This window comes from Ursus americanus, chromosome 7 (assembly GCF_024610735.1).
Source record: "Ursus americanus isolate L20-20 chromosome 7, mUrsAme1.1.p, whole genome shotgun sequence".
Taxonomy (NCBI): domain Eukaryota; kingdom Metazoa; phylum Chordata; class Mammalia; order Carnivora; family Ursidae; genus Ursus; species Ursus americanus.
The window spans coordinates 52,099,928-52,116,507 of NC_142133.1; the positions used below are offsets into that span (position 1 = coordinate 52,099,928).

The 16,580-nt window shown below is 58.8% G+C and overlaps 1 protein-coding gene across 5 annotated transcripts; it reads left to right on the plus strand.

Moving 5' to 3' along the window:
• The first annotated feature begins 1,334 nt into the window (after positions 1 to 1,334).
• Positions 1,335 to 13,168, plus strand: PROM2 (prominin 2). 5 transcript variants are annotated; one of them, XM_045808974.2, is made up of 24 exons: positions 1,335 to 1,761; positions 2,359 to 2,408; positions 2,824 to 3,026; positions 3,122 to 3,242; positions 3,507 to 3,570; positions 3,859 to 3,948; positions 4,175 to 4,374; positions 4,622 to 4,696; positions 5,483 to 5,546; positions 5,776 to 5,935; positions 6,221 to 6,373; positions 7,336 to 7,459; positions 7,581 to 7,672; positions 7,787 to 7,871; positions 8,629 to 8,775; positions 9,283 to 9,354; positions 10,160 to 10,252; positions 10,389 to 10,442; positions 10,762 to 10,842; positions 11,066 to 11,134; positions 11,824 to 11,913; positions 12,145 to 12,251; positions 12,601 to 12,675; positions 12,868 to 13,168. In XM_045808974.2, exons 1-23 carry the CDS (start codon positions 1,512 to 1,514, stop codon positions 12,662 to 12,664), a joined length of 2,508 nt encoding a protein of 835 aa, XP_045664930.2. In that variant the 5' UTR covers positions 1,335 to 1,511; the 3' UTR covers positions 12,665 to 12,675; positions 12,868 to 13,168. The 5 variants fall into 5 exon arrangements, with proteins under 5 accessions (XP_045664930.2, XP_045664932.2, XP_045664931.2 ...); XM_045808976.2 differs by having other exon boundaries at positions 12,885 to 13,168; XM_045808975.2 differs by having other exon boundaries at positions 12,601 to 12,671.
• Positions 13,169 to 16,580: the final 3,412 nt, after the last annotated feature.

Below are 16,580 nucleotides of genomic sequence, written 5' to 3' on the forward strand. Positions count from 1 at the left end.
CTCCAAGGGCTGGAGTTAGGCTTCCAGGGGGCAGTGATGGTTCTGGACCCTTCCTGGACCCGAGGGCCCAGCACCCCCAGCCCATTCCTCATTGCAGCCCTGATCCTCATCTCTGAGTCACCCTTTGATGAGGTTCTGTTTCCTGTCTGCACCCCGTTATTAACTGGACTATTCTTTCTCTGACAGTACTCTTGTCCCGGCTCGGAGGAAACTGTGGGTTCAGCCATAGGAGGGATTCTGCTGCAGGCTCAGCCCTGACTCAAATTTAAGTTACTTCTTTAGGGCTCACCCCAACCCCCACGAGCAGCCCGGAATCCCTGTGCCCCTCCCTCACCCCTGCGAACCAGGGCAGAGCCTCCCTCCAGGGCTCCCATTGGAGAATGGGGCTAACATGGAAACTTACAAACTTCTGCTACTTCTGTAAACACATGTTTATTGCACAGAAATTAGCAAGTACAGATAAGCAGGAAAATAATTTAAAATGACCATGATTCTACCCAGAGACAGTCAGTATTTTATTCCTTCAGTCCATGTGCTGGAAGCAGCTGTTTGCACTTCTTAAAGCATTGTATCTTTCAGGTCAAAATAGCCATTTCCACATCATTTTCTTTACTGACTGCCCTGTGTGTCCCGTGAGATGCTCATTTCACCATTTCCTCGGTGGTGGTGGCCATGAGGATAGTTTCCGTATCACGAATAATGCTGCCAGAAACATCCCCCAACCGTTTAGCAATATTTCCTTGTGCTCAGCTACAGGCACCCTCTGGGTGTTGGGCAGACAGCCACTGACAAAGCAGAGACCTGTGTAGGCACATCTCTGGCCCTATCCTTGATTAGTTCCTTCAGCTGATGACTGGATGGGGCATTGCTGGGCCAAAGGGCACACCTTTGCCGGGATTCACCCTCCCAAAGGAGTGTGCCTGTCCCAGTGGCTCCTCTGAGAGACACTCTGGGCAAAGCCTGGTGGCCTCTCTGCTCCAGATTGGATCCGCGGCAGGTGCGGGCATAACCCAAGGGACAGAGCCCGGCCCAGAAGAAGCTGGGGGAGGAGCCTGATCCTGGCTTTGTGCCTTCTGCCAGCCCTTGGCCAGGCCTTCACTGGGTGGCTGTTTTCCCAGTCCCAGACTGGGCTGTTGGGTCTGGGTATGGAATATAGTATTTGAAATGGGGCCACCAAACGGTGCAGAGCTCCCGAGGTGTCTCCCCTACCTAGCTCGGAGGCGGCCCTCCCGGGAGGGTCTGAGGAGGGGGGAGGGGCCCGGGCTCCCACCCCAGGCCGCCGAGGGCGGGTCCGGGCCAGGCCCTGCCCCTCTACCCCAGGCCTCCGCCCCTGCCCTTCCAGCGCTGCGGGCGGGCGCACAGGTAGCTCAGGAGCCCAGACCTGTCGGGCCGGTTTTGAGAGCCACGGGGACGCCGGCTGGTGAAGGATGCACGGCCTGCCCTGCGCTCTGTCCGCACCCCCGGCCGCCTGAGCCCCGTCCTGCCTGCCCCGCAGCCCCCCGGCCCACCCCATGACGCGCGCGCCCGGCCTCCTGGCGCCCCTGCTGGGGCTGGGGCTTGGGCTGGGGCTGGGCCTGAGCCCGCCGGGGGCGGGGGCCGCGGACTGCGGGTCCCTCGGCCGCGCAGAGCGCCTGGCGTTCGCGCCGGCGGCCAGGGTCCATTGGCTGGCCCCTCGCGTCCGCCCTCCCGGGGCCCTGAACCCCCTGTACGGCACCGTGCGCCGCTTCCTTTCCGTGGTGCAGCTCAACCCCTTCCCCGCCGGTGAGTGCGCCCCTCCCTCGGGTGGGCCTCGGAGCTAGTGGGTCCCTACTCCACGGGGGGCTCCCCTACCCTGTCAGCTGGCACCCGGAGGGCAGGGACCCCGGCCTTCCCCACCCCCGGCTTTCTTCCCAGAAGCCCCCGGGGCCGAGGGGCATAACCTGGAGACCTTCCTGCGTGACCTTGGGCAAGCCCTTTTTCCTTTCTGAGCCCCAGTTTAATCCCTTCAAGTGGAAGAACTTACATTAGAAGTTCTCAAAGACCTGGCTGAGATTTTCCTTGGGTCCAGTCGTGCTAGGGGTTGGGAGGACCAGGAGGGGCCACAGCCCTGTCCCTGCCAGCCTGTCCCCTGCCTCTTGAGGGAAAGGGCTGCTAGGCCCGGCCCCTTCTCTGCTTTTAACCAGGCTGGCGGCTTCTCCACTGCAGGGCCTAGCTGTAGGGTTCAGGAGGAGGGGTCGGCCAGGCCTCCTCTCAGCCACTTCCTCCTGTGGCAGCACTGAGGCCTGGGGATGATGGCCCAGGGCTTCTTCTAGGGTGTCATGGTGGTGGGAGCAGCCCTTCCAGAGATACCCCCTTCCCCTGGCTTGACTCTTTCCACAGAGCTGGTAAAGACCTTGCTGAATGAGCCATCCTCGGTGAAGGTGGATGAGGTGAGCCCTCGGGGCAGTGCGGGGGAGGGGGGAAGGGAGTCCAGGGTGAGAATGAGGGGCAGAAGTAGAAAGCCTCCTCAGCTCAGCCTACTTTGCTGGGTGTCCCCAGGGTGGGGTCCCAAGCATCCCTTCCCCCCTTCCATTAGCGCTGCACTTGGCAGACCTAATTTCAAACCACAAATCTGCCATTAACTGGCCCTGGGGTTTTGCAGGGAGCAAACATGGACTCCAGTTTCCTTGTTTACAAGCTGGTAAATAACAAGGACACCGTGCACCTTGCATGGGTTCAAGGAGATGTGTGCAAAGTGCCCGCTGTGTGTGCTTTCCCTCCCCTTCTGGTTTCCCTGTGGCGTCAGGCAGGAGCGGCCGCGGTGTGAGGGTCAGGACAGCCCCTCATGCCTGCTGCCTTGCCCAGGTGGTGCGGTACGAGGCGGGCTACGTGGTGTGTGCTGTGATCGCCGGCCTCTACCTGCTGGTGGTGCCCATCGCCGGGCTGTGTTTCTGTTGTTGCCGCTGCCGCCGGCGCTGTGGGGGCCGAGTGAAGACGGAGCACAAGGCCCTGGCCTGTGAGCGGGGCACCCTCATGGCCTTCCTGCTGCTGACCACCCTCGTGCTACTGTGAGGGGCACTCAGGCCAGGTGGGAGGCGTGGGCTGAGGCCCGAGGTGCCCATGGGCATCCAGCAAGCCCCTGCCTCCTCCCCCATCCCTGCAGGACTGGTGTGGTCTGTGCCTTTGTCACCAACCAGCACATGCACGAGCAGGTGGACCCCAGTGTTGAGGCCGTGCCTGAGATTCTGCTCAGCCTCCGGGGCCTGGTCTCCGATGTCCCTCAGGTAAGTACCGAGTAACCCCTCGCTCCGGGACCCTGCGGGAGCACCAGCCCCAGGCAGGACAGAATAGCGCAAGTCCTCCCCCTTTCAGCGCGTACCTGACTGCCCCCTGCTGGAGAGTTGCTATAATACATAAACGCACCCAGGGCATCTTCCCGATGACCACTCAGCTGCGTGTGGCATCCTGGGAGAGAGCTGGGGAAGGGACGAGAGAAGGGCTGTCAGGTGACAGGGGGAGAGCAGCCTCATGACCCTGTGTTCACCTAGGAGCTGCAGGCCGTGGCACAGCAGTTCTCCCTTCCCCAGAAGCGAGTCTTGGAGGACCTGGACGGTGAGGGTTACAGCTGGCTGACAGACTGGCGGGCCCCTGGATCCCCCTGGTCCGGCCTGCCTTGGGGGACCCTCTCATCCCCTTATCCTGGGCTCCACCGGGGCATGCCCTTGAAGAGGCAGGGATGGGGCCCAGCTGGGGAGCACGGTAGTCACTGTGCTGCAGGACCGAGAAGCCAGCACCTACCCTGCAGAGCCCAGTGCAGGGCCTGGGAAGGCTGCGTGGGTGGGTGAAGAAGGTGCCCAGGCTCCTGGGGGCCAGCCCGGCAGACCGCCTTGTGCTCTCCAGGTGTCGGCATGAGCATTGGGAGCACCATCCACACCCGGCTCAGGAGCACCGTGTACGAGGTGCTGGCCTCCGTGAGCAGCCTGGGCCAGGGTGAGCGGGGTCAGCGGCCTGGGTGGGCGGCGCTTGCTCCCCCCCCCCCCCCCAGTGACTTCCTCACGGCTCTATCCTAGGATTCCCAACCTGGCTTAGCATGCCCTAGGGCATCTCTGTTAGGACTACAGAGGTTAACAACTCACATCCCTTGGGGTGGGGGAGGGGGGGTGTTCTAGTTCCCACAAGGCCTCTGAGGTTGCCGGGTCCAGAAGGGGTCTCTCAGCCCTGCAGGTCTCTGTGGATCACCTCCAAGCCCTGAACAGCACGTTGGTGGAGCTACGGAAGGGACAGCAGGACCTGGAGCCGGCCGTCCGCGAGCACCGTGAGCGCCTCCTTGCCCTGCTGCAGGAGCCCGGCTGCCAGGGCTGCACTGAGGCCCAGAGCCGGGCTGGTGCCCTGGAGCTGGGAGCTGACTTCCAGAAGGTGAGGGCCTCCTGAAGGGAAGGGGGCAGCTCCTCCCCTCTGCACACAGCCTGCCAGCGGGCGAGAGCTTTCCTGGGCCACATGCTGTGCTGTGAGCTTCCTGTGTCTTAGCTCCTTGAGTTCTCCTTGCCATCTAGGAGGTGGTCCGTGTTCTGCACGTGGGGACAGTGAGGGCTCCTCCCATCCTCCCTCAGGGTTCCCCCGTGGCCTCTCCATGGACTTTGTGGTACCACCGCCCCCATTTCAGGTATCCCCCGTGGACGATGTCCTGCATCGGCTGAGGGGCGTCCCAGAGGCCAACTTCTCCAGCATGGTCCAGGAGGTGAGTGCCTGCCCGGTGTATGCGACTTCCCCACCACCTGGTAGCTTACCAGTGAGGGGGCCTCATTTTCCCCCTTTGGGGGTGGGAACCCAGTTGAACCTAAGACTCAGATCAAAGCAGGGCCTTACCACATGGCTCCCTTGGCTAGAGGCTCATGATGCTGGTCCTCGAGTGCATGCAGTCTGGTGGGGGAGGCAGGCCTGGAACTCAGAAAGAGGAGCTGGGCCCCACGAGGTGGTGGGGGCTGGGGTGGCCAGGGAGCGAGAACACGAGCCAAGCCCTGGAGGTACAGTCCTCGGTGCAGATGGGCTGTGGGGGAGGGTGCAGCATGAGTCAGCTCCTGTGACCCAGGGCCTGGAAAATGCCAGAGTTGGGGAAATGGTGAGTCACCTGTGCTGGGTGGCTGGAGCCGAAGGTCCCAGGAGGAAGGCGATGGGAGCTGAGGCTGGAGGAGTAGGTTGGAGCTGGACTTCAGGGAACGAGGGCTGGCATCACGCACAGGATGGATGGAAGAGGAGAGCATGGCAAGAACAGTCTCGGCAAGAGGGATGGGGAGAGAAAGGAGGGGTCTCCCAGGAGCAGTGTTTTGGGGAGCTGAGCCAGGCTGGGCTGAGGGAGCAGAGAAGAGGCCATCCACCAAGAGAACAAAGAGAGGCTTGTTTCCTGATTTCCTGAGCTGGGAGCGCTGAGCGGCATGCCCTCCCCCGGGTCTGCTGCTGTCCAGAGTCCCTCCAGCTGGGACCGTGGATGCAAAGCAGGAGGCATAGTTGCCTTTTGTTCTGGCAGGAGAACAGCACCTTCAATGCCCTCCCGATCCTGGCGGCCTTGCAGACGGCCAGCGTGGTCAAAGGTGAGGCCCTGTCCGGCTGGGTTGACTGCCGAGCATGCCACTCCCACCAGAGAGGCTCTGGGAGGGGGCTGTGGGGGTGGGGGTGGAGGGTGAAGGCTGTCCTCCATCGGGGTCTGGTCAGAGAGTGGGCCCTCTCTGGGGGTCCCAGACGTTCTCCCGGCCCATCCATCTCCTCCCTGGGCCCCTGGGTGCCTTCCCCCTCCCATAAATCCCTGCTGCTTTGGGGCAGAGCTGAAGAAGGTGGTGGCCCAGAGGCCTGAAGGGCTGACAACACTGGCCGAAGAGTTCCCAGGCTGGGAGGCAGCCTCTCGCTGGAGCCGGGCGCTGGAGGAGGTGGAAGAGAGGAGCCGCCCCTACCTGAAGGAGGTGCAGAGATACGAGAAATACAGGTGCGACGGAGCCCGTGGGCTTGAGGGGGGGATAGGCAGCCCAGCCTCTCAGCCGCGCTGGGCCCAATTTGGAGCCCTCATCAACCCCCGGCTATCTGGAGCGTCTGCCTCCGTTTCAGCCAAGACCCCTTACGCCTTGGGCCTCTGTCTCCGCCTTGGCGATGTGTCCTTGGGACCTGAGCCTGGGGACCCCGTAGGAGGTGGGCCCCCACCTAGCCACTAGGTGCTATGCCAGCCCATCCCGGTGCCTCCCTTCTCAGTGACACCGCACCCTGTCTGTGGCAGGTGGATTTTGGGCTGCGTGTTGTGCTCCGCAGTCCTGCTTGTGGTCGTCTGTAACCTGTTGGGCCTCAACCTGGGCATCTGGGGGCTGTCTGCCAGGGAGGACCCCAGCCACTCGGAAGCCAAGGGCGAGGCTGGAGCCCGCTTCCTCCTGATGTAAGATGGGCTGGGGCAGGGGAAGGGTCTCTCCCACCGGGCTGGCTGGATTCCTCTCATGCCCGTAGACAGCTCCTAGTGTGCCTACAGGAGCAAGTCCTGGGAACTGAGGCTGAGCCAGAAATAGGCTGAGCTCTACGTCTGGCCCTGGCACCGACTCACTGGGTGATTGTGGGCCAATTACTAACCCATCTGGGCCTCCACATCCTCATCTGTGTAAAAGGGTTGGACTAGAGCAGGATTGGCAAATAAGAAGCACTTCCCCCTTCCATACCAGTGGTAATTATAGTAACCGATGGGCACTCTTTTCCACTGAGCCAGACGTAGCCTCAGAATCCTTCTTAATCCAGCATTTAGATAGCACCCAATGGGAGGCAGCCCCAGAGGTTGAATCTGTTTGCCATCTCTGGACTAGATGGTTTCCAAGGCTGCCACGTTCAGTTGTGCAGTCTGGTCACTGCATCATGGTGCCTGACCAAAGGGGCGAGTGGAGGCTGAAATCTAGCCCGTGTTCTGTTCTCCAAGCCTCAAACCCTGGCATGGGGCTGTGCCTATCCCACAGAGAAGCGCTACAGGTCAGCAGCACTGGTCCCATTCAGCCCCTCTGAGCTTCGGCCCCTACTGCACCGAGTGCCTCTGTTGAGGGCTGAGCTCTGGAGCCGGTCTCCTCCACGAGCCCTAGGCTCAGAGGCGGGCCATCCTGTGTCTTCGAGCAAAGCAGCTACTCTCTCCTCTAGGCTGCCAGGGCCAGCCAGGGCATCAGTGATAGGTGGGAGTGGGGGGCTGGGGAGGGGGCCAGCCAGTAGTTGTGACTTCTCCCTCCTGGCCCTAGGAGGCTGAGTCCTCAAAGGGCTCTGCCCTGGGGCTGACTCGCTGACCATGCCAGCTGCCCCCCATGTGGTGGGACAGAGGGAGCCAGCCTCCTCTCTCCCACCTCAGCCCCATCCCTCTGCCTTCCCCAGAGGTGCGGGCTTCAGCTTCCTCTTCGCTGCGCCCCTCATCCTCCTTGTCTTTGCCACCTTCCTGGTGGGCGGCAACGTGCAGACACTGGTGTGCCAGAGCTGGGAGAGCAAGGAGCTCTACAAGGTGATCCTGCCTGCCCTGCTCTGGGTCCCAGAGAGAGGTGGAGGGCACCAGGCTCTAGGGGAGCTGGGGTGGCCTTGCCCTCAGCCTGCTCAGGGCCCTTTTCCCTTTGCCCCATTTCCAGTTTGCAGACACCCCAGGGAACTTGCCCCCGTCCATGAACTTGTCTCAGCTTCTTGGCCTGAAGAAGAACATCAGCATCCTCCTGGCCTATCAGTGAGTGGGAAGCCTTGGCAGGAGATGGGGTGCAGGGAGGAGCTGAGGGAGGGGATGTCAGCCCCCACCTGCTGTCCTTTCCTCCCACCTTCAATGTCAATTCTTCCTCCCCAGGCAGTGCAGGGAAGGGGCCGCGCTCTGGAGTGTCCTGCAGCTCAATGACTCCTACGACCTGGAGGAGCACCTGAATATCAGCCAGGTGAGGGAACCTTCTGGAAGGCTATGGGGATCCCTCCTGCAGAACCCCCCCCCCCCCGCCTTGCCTCTGTGGTGGGACCATCTTATTGAACCCGAGAAGTCTGCAAGAGTGATGGAGGTACCTTGGGGGCAGAGGCCCCAGGTGCAAGCTCAGGGCCTGGCCTGGGGCAAGAGGCCAGGATGGTTTCTAGGGTGTGTGGGAGGATGGGTGAGTGCCTGGGGGCACAGCTCCAAGCACTGTGCTCCAGGAAGAACTGAACACAGCTGCAGTTGTAGCAGGAAGGGCTGGGACAGTGAGTGACAGGGCTAGCGTGTACGTGTCCTGAGGTCAGGCATTGGTTGGGATGCTGTAGTCAGTAGTAGGGTGGTTGGGGATGGGGTGTGACAGTGAAAACGAAGGTGATGATATTGGGAGTCCCTGGGGGAGGGCTCCCCTGAGGCCCTCCCCTGAGCTCCCATAGGCATAAAGGTGGGCCAGGGAAGCTATTTTATAGTGGGTGGCTAGGGAAGGTCTGCGTGGCTGTCTACTAGCCAGATAGCACTGTTGGAGAGGTAGGTCTTGGTGGGGGTGGTTTGGAGTGGTGAGAAGCAGAGGCCTCCTGGGAAACTGTCTGGGGCTGGAAGTATCCAAGGTGGGGGCCCTGGATATCCAGAAGGAGGGTCCTGAGGGCCTGGTGACTCCTCACCAAGGATAGCAGCTCTGGGGTCCTGGCTCGGCAGCTGGGCATGCCCTCACCCTGTCCCCCGCCCTCCCTCAGTACACTGCCAAGCTGCAGCAGGAGTTGCAGAACCTCAAAGTAGACATGAAGAATCTGGACCTGCTGAGCCCAGCCGCCCACCGGGACCTGGAAGCCCTGCAGAGCAGTGGGATCGAGAAAATCCACTATTCCAGCTTCCTTGTTCAGGTCCGCAGGGAACGTCTCAGGCCAGACCATGGCAGACAGAGGGGCTTCCAGAGGAGCTGGGCCGAGGGGTGGTGCTTTGTGTCATCACAGCCCTCCACTTTCCCTCCATTTTTCTACATGTCCCTGGGGGGGGGGGGGTCTCTTCCTGTTGGGGGTGTCCACACACCATGTGCCCCGGTCTGGGCTGGGCAGGAACGAACGTGCTCCCCTCAACAGCACGTGTCGCTGTTCATGGTCCTGAACCCACTGCTGTGGCGAATGCTGGAGGGAGGTGGCCTCTTCATTGGGTTACACCAGAGGGCGCCTCATTGTTTTTTGTTTTTTTGGGGGGTTTTTTCTATCCTAATAGAAAATTCCTGATATATTTCACAGTTTCAGGTCAAACCCACTGTGACCCATTTGCCACAATAGACTTAGCTAGTGTGGGGTACTTCTGAATAGACTGGGAATTTGAGGGCTGGGGGAGCCAGAGTGCATTCCCTCTCGGCCTTTCCTGTCTGTCTCCAGATCCAGAAGCCCGTGGTGAACACCAACATGGAGAAGCTGGCCCAGGAGCTGGAAGAACTGGCCCGGACCCAAGTGAGAAGGGGCCAGAGACCCCACTGGGCAGGCAGGAGTCAGAGGCCCGGGAGGTGGGAGAGGGTGGGGTGCTTGGACTGGGAAGGAGCACGAAGGCAAAGGCCGGGGATTGCAGGGTTCCCACCAGTGAGCACTGAGCCCTGAGTGGGCTTAAGAGTTTTGCAATATCAGTTCTGACTCAAGCTCTACCTGCAGTGGGCTGTGTGGCCATGGGCAGGTCATTGAGCATCTTCAGGCCTCGGTTTCTTGATCTGTAAAGTGGCTTATCCTCCTCCTCAGATCAGATGAAGTAACTGGTCTGACGTCACACAGTGGGGCAAGCGTTGCTAAGTGCACACTGCTCGTGGGGTCGGCCAGGGCAGGTGTGAGGACAGTGCTGTGGATTACATGTCATGGTAATTATCCTCGAGAAGCTTAAACTCTACTGGAAAAAAAAAAGCATTTTGTATTTATAAATATTTAGAGCTTAAAAAGTGCTTCTGGAGACATTGACTCCACACCAAGTGCGTGTGATGGGTGGAGTGAGGAGTCGTCCTGTCTTAGGAGAGGCCACTGCAGTTCAGACGACCTTGGTGTGGCTGGCTTAGAGGCCCCTAGGAAGCTAGCGGTGGACCTAGAACTTGGGCTTTGTGCCCCCAAACCTGGATCAGGCCCAGGAGCTTAAGGAGGCCTTGGTTTTCTGCCTCTGAGCCCAGCACTTTCCACGTCTTCTCAGTATGTCGGACTGAACAGTTGGGTAAAGAAAATGTTGGCAAAGTCTGGCCTGTCCTGGCAGAATGCCATTCTCATCTCTGTCTCCCCTCAGGGCAGTTCAGTGCTGGGGCAGCAGCTGCAGGAGGAGGCCCAAGGGCTCAGAAACCTCTATCAGGAGAGGGTCCTCCCCCAGCAGAGCCTTGTGGTAAGTTTGGAGGCTCAGGAAGCCTGGAACCTGGGGAAGAGGAGAGGCAGGGAGGGGTGAAAGAGGAGGGAGGGGCAGGGAACCTTCTTTCTCTATGCATCCCTTCCCTTAACCAGCCTTGCTGTCTCCTCCACAGGCCGAGCTCAACTTCACTGTCAGGGCCCTGGCATCCTCAGCCCCGAATCTCCAGGTGGCTGCTGGGGATGGAGAGGGTGGGGTGGAGCGGGTGGGCAACAGAGGGGAAAAGGAAGGAAGGGCCCTGCTGGCTTGGGAGCTCATCTACTCTGCCAAGTCCCCCTGGAGGTTGAGGCTGGGGGGTGGGAAGAAATGGGGGTGGATCCGCAGACCCTTAAAGACCACCATCTTTGGCCTCTGTGTCTTAGGGCCTAACACCCCCGACCCAAGGTGAGTATGTGTGTGACACATTGAATTAATGAATGGGTGAGTGAACGCGTGGCTGCTCCCTGACTGAGCAAGGGTCTGAATCAAGCCTCTCTCCTTTCGCCCAGGTGGAGACCTCTGGTGTCTTGGACAAGGTCACTTACCTAAAAGGAGAGCTGCCAACCTGGGCCACCAGCATCTTGAGGAATGTGAGTGGGCCATGGAGCGGGGCAGGGGGGCTGCCTCATGGTCAGAGAAGGACTGAGGTGCTAAGGCACATGGAGCTTCTGCCCAGGCTTCTCCTCCTCCCTGTCCCCTCACCGTGGCTCCCAGGAAACCAGCTCAGCCTGTCCTGCTGGTGCTGGCCATGGGGGGGGGGGGGAAGGGGGGGCTGGGACATCTACCAGCCGTGGGCTCCTCTCTCTCCTGCAGGAAAGTGAGTGTTTCCTGACCCGGGAGGTGGGTTACTTCTCCCAGTATGTGGCCTGGGTAAGAGAGGAGGTGAGTGGGGGTCCAGGCCCTCCTGGCCCCAGGCAGGCTCCCACTGGTACCAGCTCTTCACACTGTTGCACCCCTCCTCTGTCCCCTGGAGCCCCTGGGGCTGCCCTGGGCCTTCAGCATTGAACCCAAACTCTGCCCCTGGCATCTGCACCCCTGCTGCCTGGCGGGGCTCTGCTCACTTGGCCTCTGCCGCAGCCCGTCTCTGAGGCCTGTGAGCTGGGCCAGCCGTGGCTGTCCAGGGCCTTGCCCCCGTGCCCTTCCTCATGCCGGACCCTTTGCCCAGCTCTCCAGGCGCACCGCCTCCTGCAGGCCTGTGCAAGCTGTCGGGCACCCACACTGGGCGGGTGCAGTCTTGCCGAACCCCGAGTGTGCGTGTGTGTGCGTGCACAGCACAAGTGGGGCCCCTCCAGGGAGAATGTGAACTTAAAGAACTGTCCTGGGCACACAGTAGGCACCTAATACAGGCTGGCGAATAGGATGGAAAAGGCAGGAGCAGAGCAATGAGCCCATGTCAGTGTGTCCTCATCGCTACGTTCCTGCATCCACGTGCCTGTGTGCAACTGTGCCATGGCTCCCAGCGGTGTCCCTGGACCGGTCTCTGTCCCTGACCCCCTCTTTCTCTGAGTATGGGGTCTACACCCGCGCGTCTGAGTGTCTCTGCACGCACCCGCCTCATGTTGACACCGCAGGTGACTCAGCGCATTGCCACCTGCCAGCCTCTCTCCGCAGCCCTGGACAATGGCCGTGTGGTCCTGTGTGACATGATGGCCGACCCCTGGGTGAGTGCCTCCAGCTCCTCAGGGCTCATGGACGTGGAGGCCCCCAGGAAGGGGCAGCATGAGCGGGGCCTGAGGTGAAGCAGGAGCACTGCCTCCGGGCCTGCCCGTCAGAACTTCCTCTCAGCCCTGAGCATGCCTCCCCAGGCCCCTCACTGAGTCAGTGGGAGGCCTGCGGGTGGGACGAAGTCGCTGCCTAGCCACAGCGAGCTGACCTCACATCCTCTGTTCTAGAACGCCTTCTGGTTCTGCCTGGCATGGTGCACCTTCTTCCTGATCCCCAGCATCATCTTTGCTGTCAAGACCTCCAAATACTTTCATCCCATTTGGAAACGCCTCAGGTGAGGAGGCTGCCAGGACTGAGGGGGGCAGCAGGGGTCCAGGAAGGAGTCCTAGTCGCTGGGTACTGACCCCCTGCCACACCCCCTCCTGAGATCTTCCCAGCAGACAAGGCTCATGCCGAGCTCTGAAGAGTCACATGCTCTGAGCACTCCGGGGCTAGAAAGTTCTTTCCTGTGTCTGCCCCACAGCCTTCCTGTTGCAACACACCCGCCCATGCGCAGCTTTTGGGAACTCTTCCTGTCCCTGGAGAGCTTCTCAGGAGAACATCAGTGCTCTGGGCTTGTCCCTGTGTTGGGGCTGAGGGTCTCTGTCTGGGGGTTCACTCACTTCCTTTTTCTGACGTCACAGCTCCACCAGCTCGGAGGAGACTCAGCTCTTCCACATCCCCCGGGTCACCTCCCTGAAGCTGTAGGACCCCAGTGCGTGAGTTTCCCCACCCCCTTGGTTCCTTGGTGCTGGGAATGGGGAGTAGGAAGGGAAAGGAAGGGTTTGGGATCTGGAGTCTCTAGGGCCCAGGAGGGCAGGAAGGTTCTGGGGCTTGGTGGGTTCTGAGTGTTGGATCTGGCCCACCCAGCCTGAGCCCTGCCTTCCCCACCTTCCCGCTTCCCTGTTCAGTTCTTGATCCATAACAGGGGTATTTGCTGGCTGCAAGGTGATGCCAGGGGCTGCCCGCCCTCCTCCTGCTTGGACTTGAACTGGACCAGAGGACTTCCGTTGCTCTTGCTCAGAGCCCAGACTGTCATCAGGCCTGGATTGTCCTTCAGCTCCAGTTACCTGAGCCCATTTTACCTATTTCTTCCCCACCCCCTTGCTGCTCATGAACCCCTTTTATCATTCTCAAAAGCACATTTAACTTTTGTTGAGCTGCAGGAACCGATAGGTTCTCCCGGGTGTCGGTCTCTTCTCCTCCTTGCTGCAACGTCTCTTCTCCTCCTTGCCTGTTCTCCACCTATTGGAACCCTTCCTCCGCCCCATGGATGAGACAGAGGCCCTGCTCAACCCCATTCTGTCACTATCTGCCCCATCCCTTGCCCACGCCTCCCCCCACTCCTCTCCGAGCTCCTGCCCCTTTTCATCATCTGACCTGCCCACCTGTCCTAGCTTCACTCTGCCCCAGCCCTTACGTCCTCCCCCTAGGGATACGCTTTTCCCTGCTTTGTCCCCTTTCTACCTTAACCCACTACCTTGCTGGCACCCAGGGACCCCTCCTGCCCAACTAAGCTAATCAGGTAAAGCCACCAAGCAGGCCAGGGGCCACTAGGGCTCTGCCTCATGGCCCTCGAGCCCTCCACTGCCCAGGCACCTGGACCTCCACAGGCTCTGGCCTGGATTTCTGGCCACCCTGTGGAGTGAGGGAGGCCTGTCTGAGGGCTGAGTCCCTTGCCTGCACTCGGGGTTGGAAATAGTGCTTTGTCCTGCAGCTCCTCTCTGAGCACTGGCTCCTAGGAAGGGACATGGGACATGGGATATGGGCCAGGGTGGGGGGGTGTCACCCCTGGTTCCCCAGAAGGTAACCTCTTTGACAACCCCCACCCAGCTTTCCCAGGAGAGATCTGGTGGCCACAACTGGATTTTGTACTGTGGCCCCTACTGCACCTATCCTATGCATGAGGCCTAGTCCATCCTGTGCCCTCTGCATGGTGGATGCTGAGTTCCAGAAACAGGGAAAAGGAGGAGGAAAGAGAAGAGATGGACAAAACCTCAGATCCAGAGTATTCTCACTTCCTAAGCCTTGGCCTTGGATCTCTGACACCAGCTCAGGCTAGGGCCCTATAGGTAGTTGGTTTTTTGGAGGGGAGAATCCAAGGCTTCCTCTGAGCGTAGACATCCAGGATTACCCCAGCAATCCGCAGATGGGGAGTGGGACCCACTGTGGGAGCAGGAAGACCTGGCTGCACTTCCTGGCTTTAATGCTTGGTAGCTAGGACACCTCGAACATGTTCCGTGTGTTCCCTAGACCTCAGTGTCTCCATTTCTAAATTGGAGAGAATAGTCATGACCACCTCCTAAGGCTAGAAAAATGTGACATTGCACGGAAAGCCCTTGGCAAGAGCCTGGCACAAAACAAATGCTCAGATGCTGCTTTGTTTTTTGTTTTTTGTGGTTTTTTTTTGCCATAACTGCTCTTGGCCAGGGGCCGGGCTGGGTCTTGGCAGGTACAAGGGAGGAGGGAGACGGGTCCCTGTTCAAAGGTGCAAAGCCCTTTAAGATTACAGTCCGCTGAGTTTCAGGGGGTGTTTATGTTGAATTGCATTTTACAAGCCAGCAACAGATTTGCTACTAGAAATTAGGGTGGTGTGCACACAACATGCTGTCGCTGTTGCGAGCACACTCCGACCCAGCATCCTTGAATGTAGCACAGCTGCCTTTTTTTTTTTTTTTTTTTTTTTTTTGGCTTTTCCCAAAGCTTTCTGGGCTTGTTTCTCATCTGTTGCCCTATGCAGGGGAACTGTGGCGCCCTGCATGTTAAGAATGAAATTGATGGGATAAAAATAGAGAAAACAGTTAAATAATTTCCAGTTCTCCACCTTATTCTTTCTCTCTGTGAGCACTGCACATGGTTATTTTAAAATTTAATAACTTCCTAATATGGAACCTCTTTGAGTCTATTTCTAGTGTCTGTTGTTTATCTTGGTTTTTGTTGGTTTTGCCTCGTCTCCTCAAGTACTTGGCGACTTTTGATTGAATGCCACCCATTGCATCTGAAAACCTGTAGAAATAACCTGAGGCCTAGGATGAAGTTATCTACCATCTCGAGGATTATGTCTCCATCTGGCGGACGGCTTGGGACCCAGCAAACCAAGATTGTTTTACTCTAGTTTCGGGACTGAGATGATTTGCAGTCCCTCGGAGTGCTGGTCTATTTCCAGTTCATTTGTATTCTGGGGGTGAATCCCTCTGGGGTCCCAACCCAAAGCATGGAAGATTGGCCAGGCACCCCCTCCTTTTGGTGGGCCTTGTTTTTCCCTCTAATGGCTCTCTGCTCAGCACTTTCGTGATGTCTTCTGGGATCAGCAGACCTCCCAGGGAGAAAGCAGCCCCAAACGTCAGGCACATGTCTCTGGGTTTCCTTCTTTTCCCAGATCTTGGCCCTGTGATTCTTTACTCCCTTGTTTACTCTCTGATACCTTCAATCAAACTTAAAAGTATATATTTTGAGTAGCTTTTAAGTTGTCCTTTGGGAATTTAGGCCAAATTACCTAGTTTACCGTGATCAGAAGTAGTAGTTCTATAAAAATAACTGATCCAGCCCCCCCCCGCCCCCGCCCCGTGACTTGGGAAAGGCTGCCACTCATTGAATCTGGGATCCAGAGACCTTCACCCAGCCAATTGAACACTGGCTGTTCAAAGGAGCTTGGTTTGGAGATTATCACTGTAGGCCCTGGTAACTGGGGATGGGGGTGGCACTCAGCAGGTGACAGACAAAAATAGCCACAGAGAAAAATATATTACACATTTTCCCAGTTTTAAAATGCTGGAATCCTAAAATGCGAATCCTACTTTATGTGCGAAACAAAGCCCCTTTGTGGTCACATTCTCATCTGTTTTCACCACATTCCTCTGAAGGTGGTGGGGATTTTCATGCTTGTTTCACTGTTGAGCAAACGAAACCCTGGGAAGCCACGGGGCAGATTCAAGGTCTCACAAGTTGAAGCCCAGCCAGGCTTTGGATTCGGGTCCCCCGGTCCTGGTGGCCCTGGAGGTGTCCTTCTGGGCACACTTGCCAGTTCCCATTCCCCAGGGCTGTGTGGGAGGGAGGCCCTGTCTCCGAGGAGATTTGATCCAAGTGTCCTTGCTGTCCCTGTGGCAGCAGGGATGACAGATCGAAGGCCCTGGGACACACCAGATGCTACAGCCTGGCCATCCCAGAGCAAAGGCCCCGTGGGCCATGAGTGCCAGATTCTGCCAAGGAAATGCCACATGGGCTGGGCCGCCTGAGGTCCCCGGTGGGTGGCCAGGGCAGTTCCAGCTGGCTCCAGTGTGCAGAGGAAGGGCCGAGTGGGAAGAGGCCCCCTGAGGGGTCAAACACAGTCAATGTTGAGTTCTGAGAATGAACCAGGAAGTGTGCTAAGCACTTCATGTGAATTAGCTCAGATGCAAGCACTGTTGTTCACCTATTCATGGTTGAGAAAACCAAGGCCCAGAGACTGGATATGAGCTGAGTAGAAGGGGTGAAACGTACCCAGAGGCATCAACCGATAATGGTGGCATTTCCAGGGGTATCTGAATTCTCTGGGGTCAGCCTGTGTTCCGGTTCGGGGGGGTCGTGGACAGTGTCCCGCTTTTCTACCCTCCTAGAGTCAGGACCTCTACTTTTCTCTCCTAGT

Bases quoted from the DNA above. Each gene is read 5' to 3' on its own strand.
- PROM2 (XM_045808974.2), top strand. From the start codon at position 1,512: ATGACGCGCGCGCCCGGCCTCCTGGCGCCCCTGCTGGGGCTGGGGCTT. The intron at 3,571-3,858 runs GTGAGGGTTACA...TGTGCTCTCCAG, and splicing joins AGTCTTGGAGGACCTGGACG to GTGTCGGCATGAGCATTGGG. The intron at 10,443-10,761 runs GTGGCTGCTGGG...CCTTTCGCCCAG, and splicing joins CCTCAGCCCCGAATCTCCAG to GTGGAGACCTCTGGTGTCTT.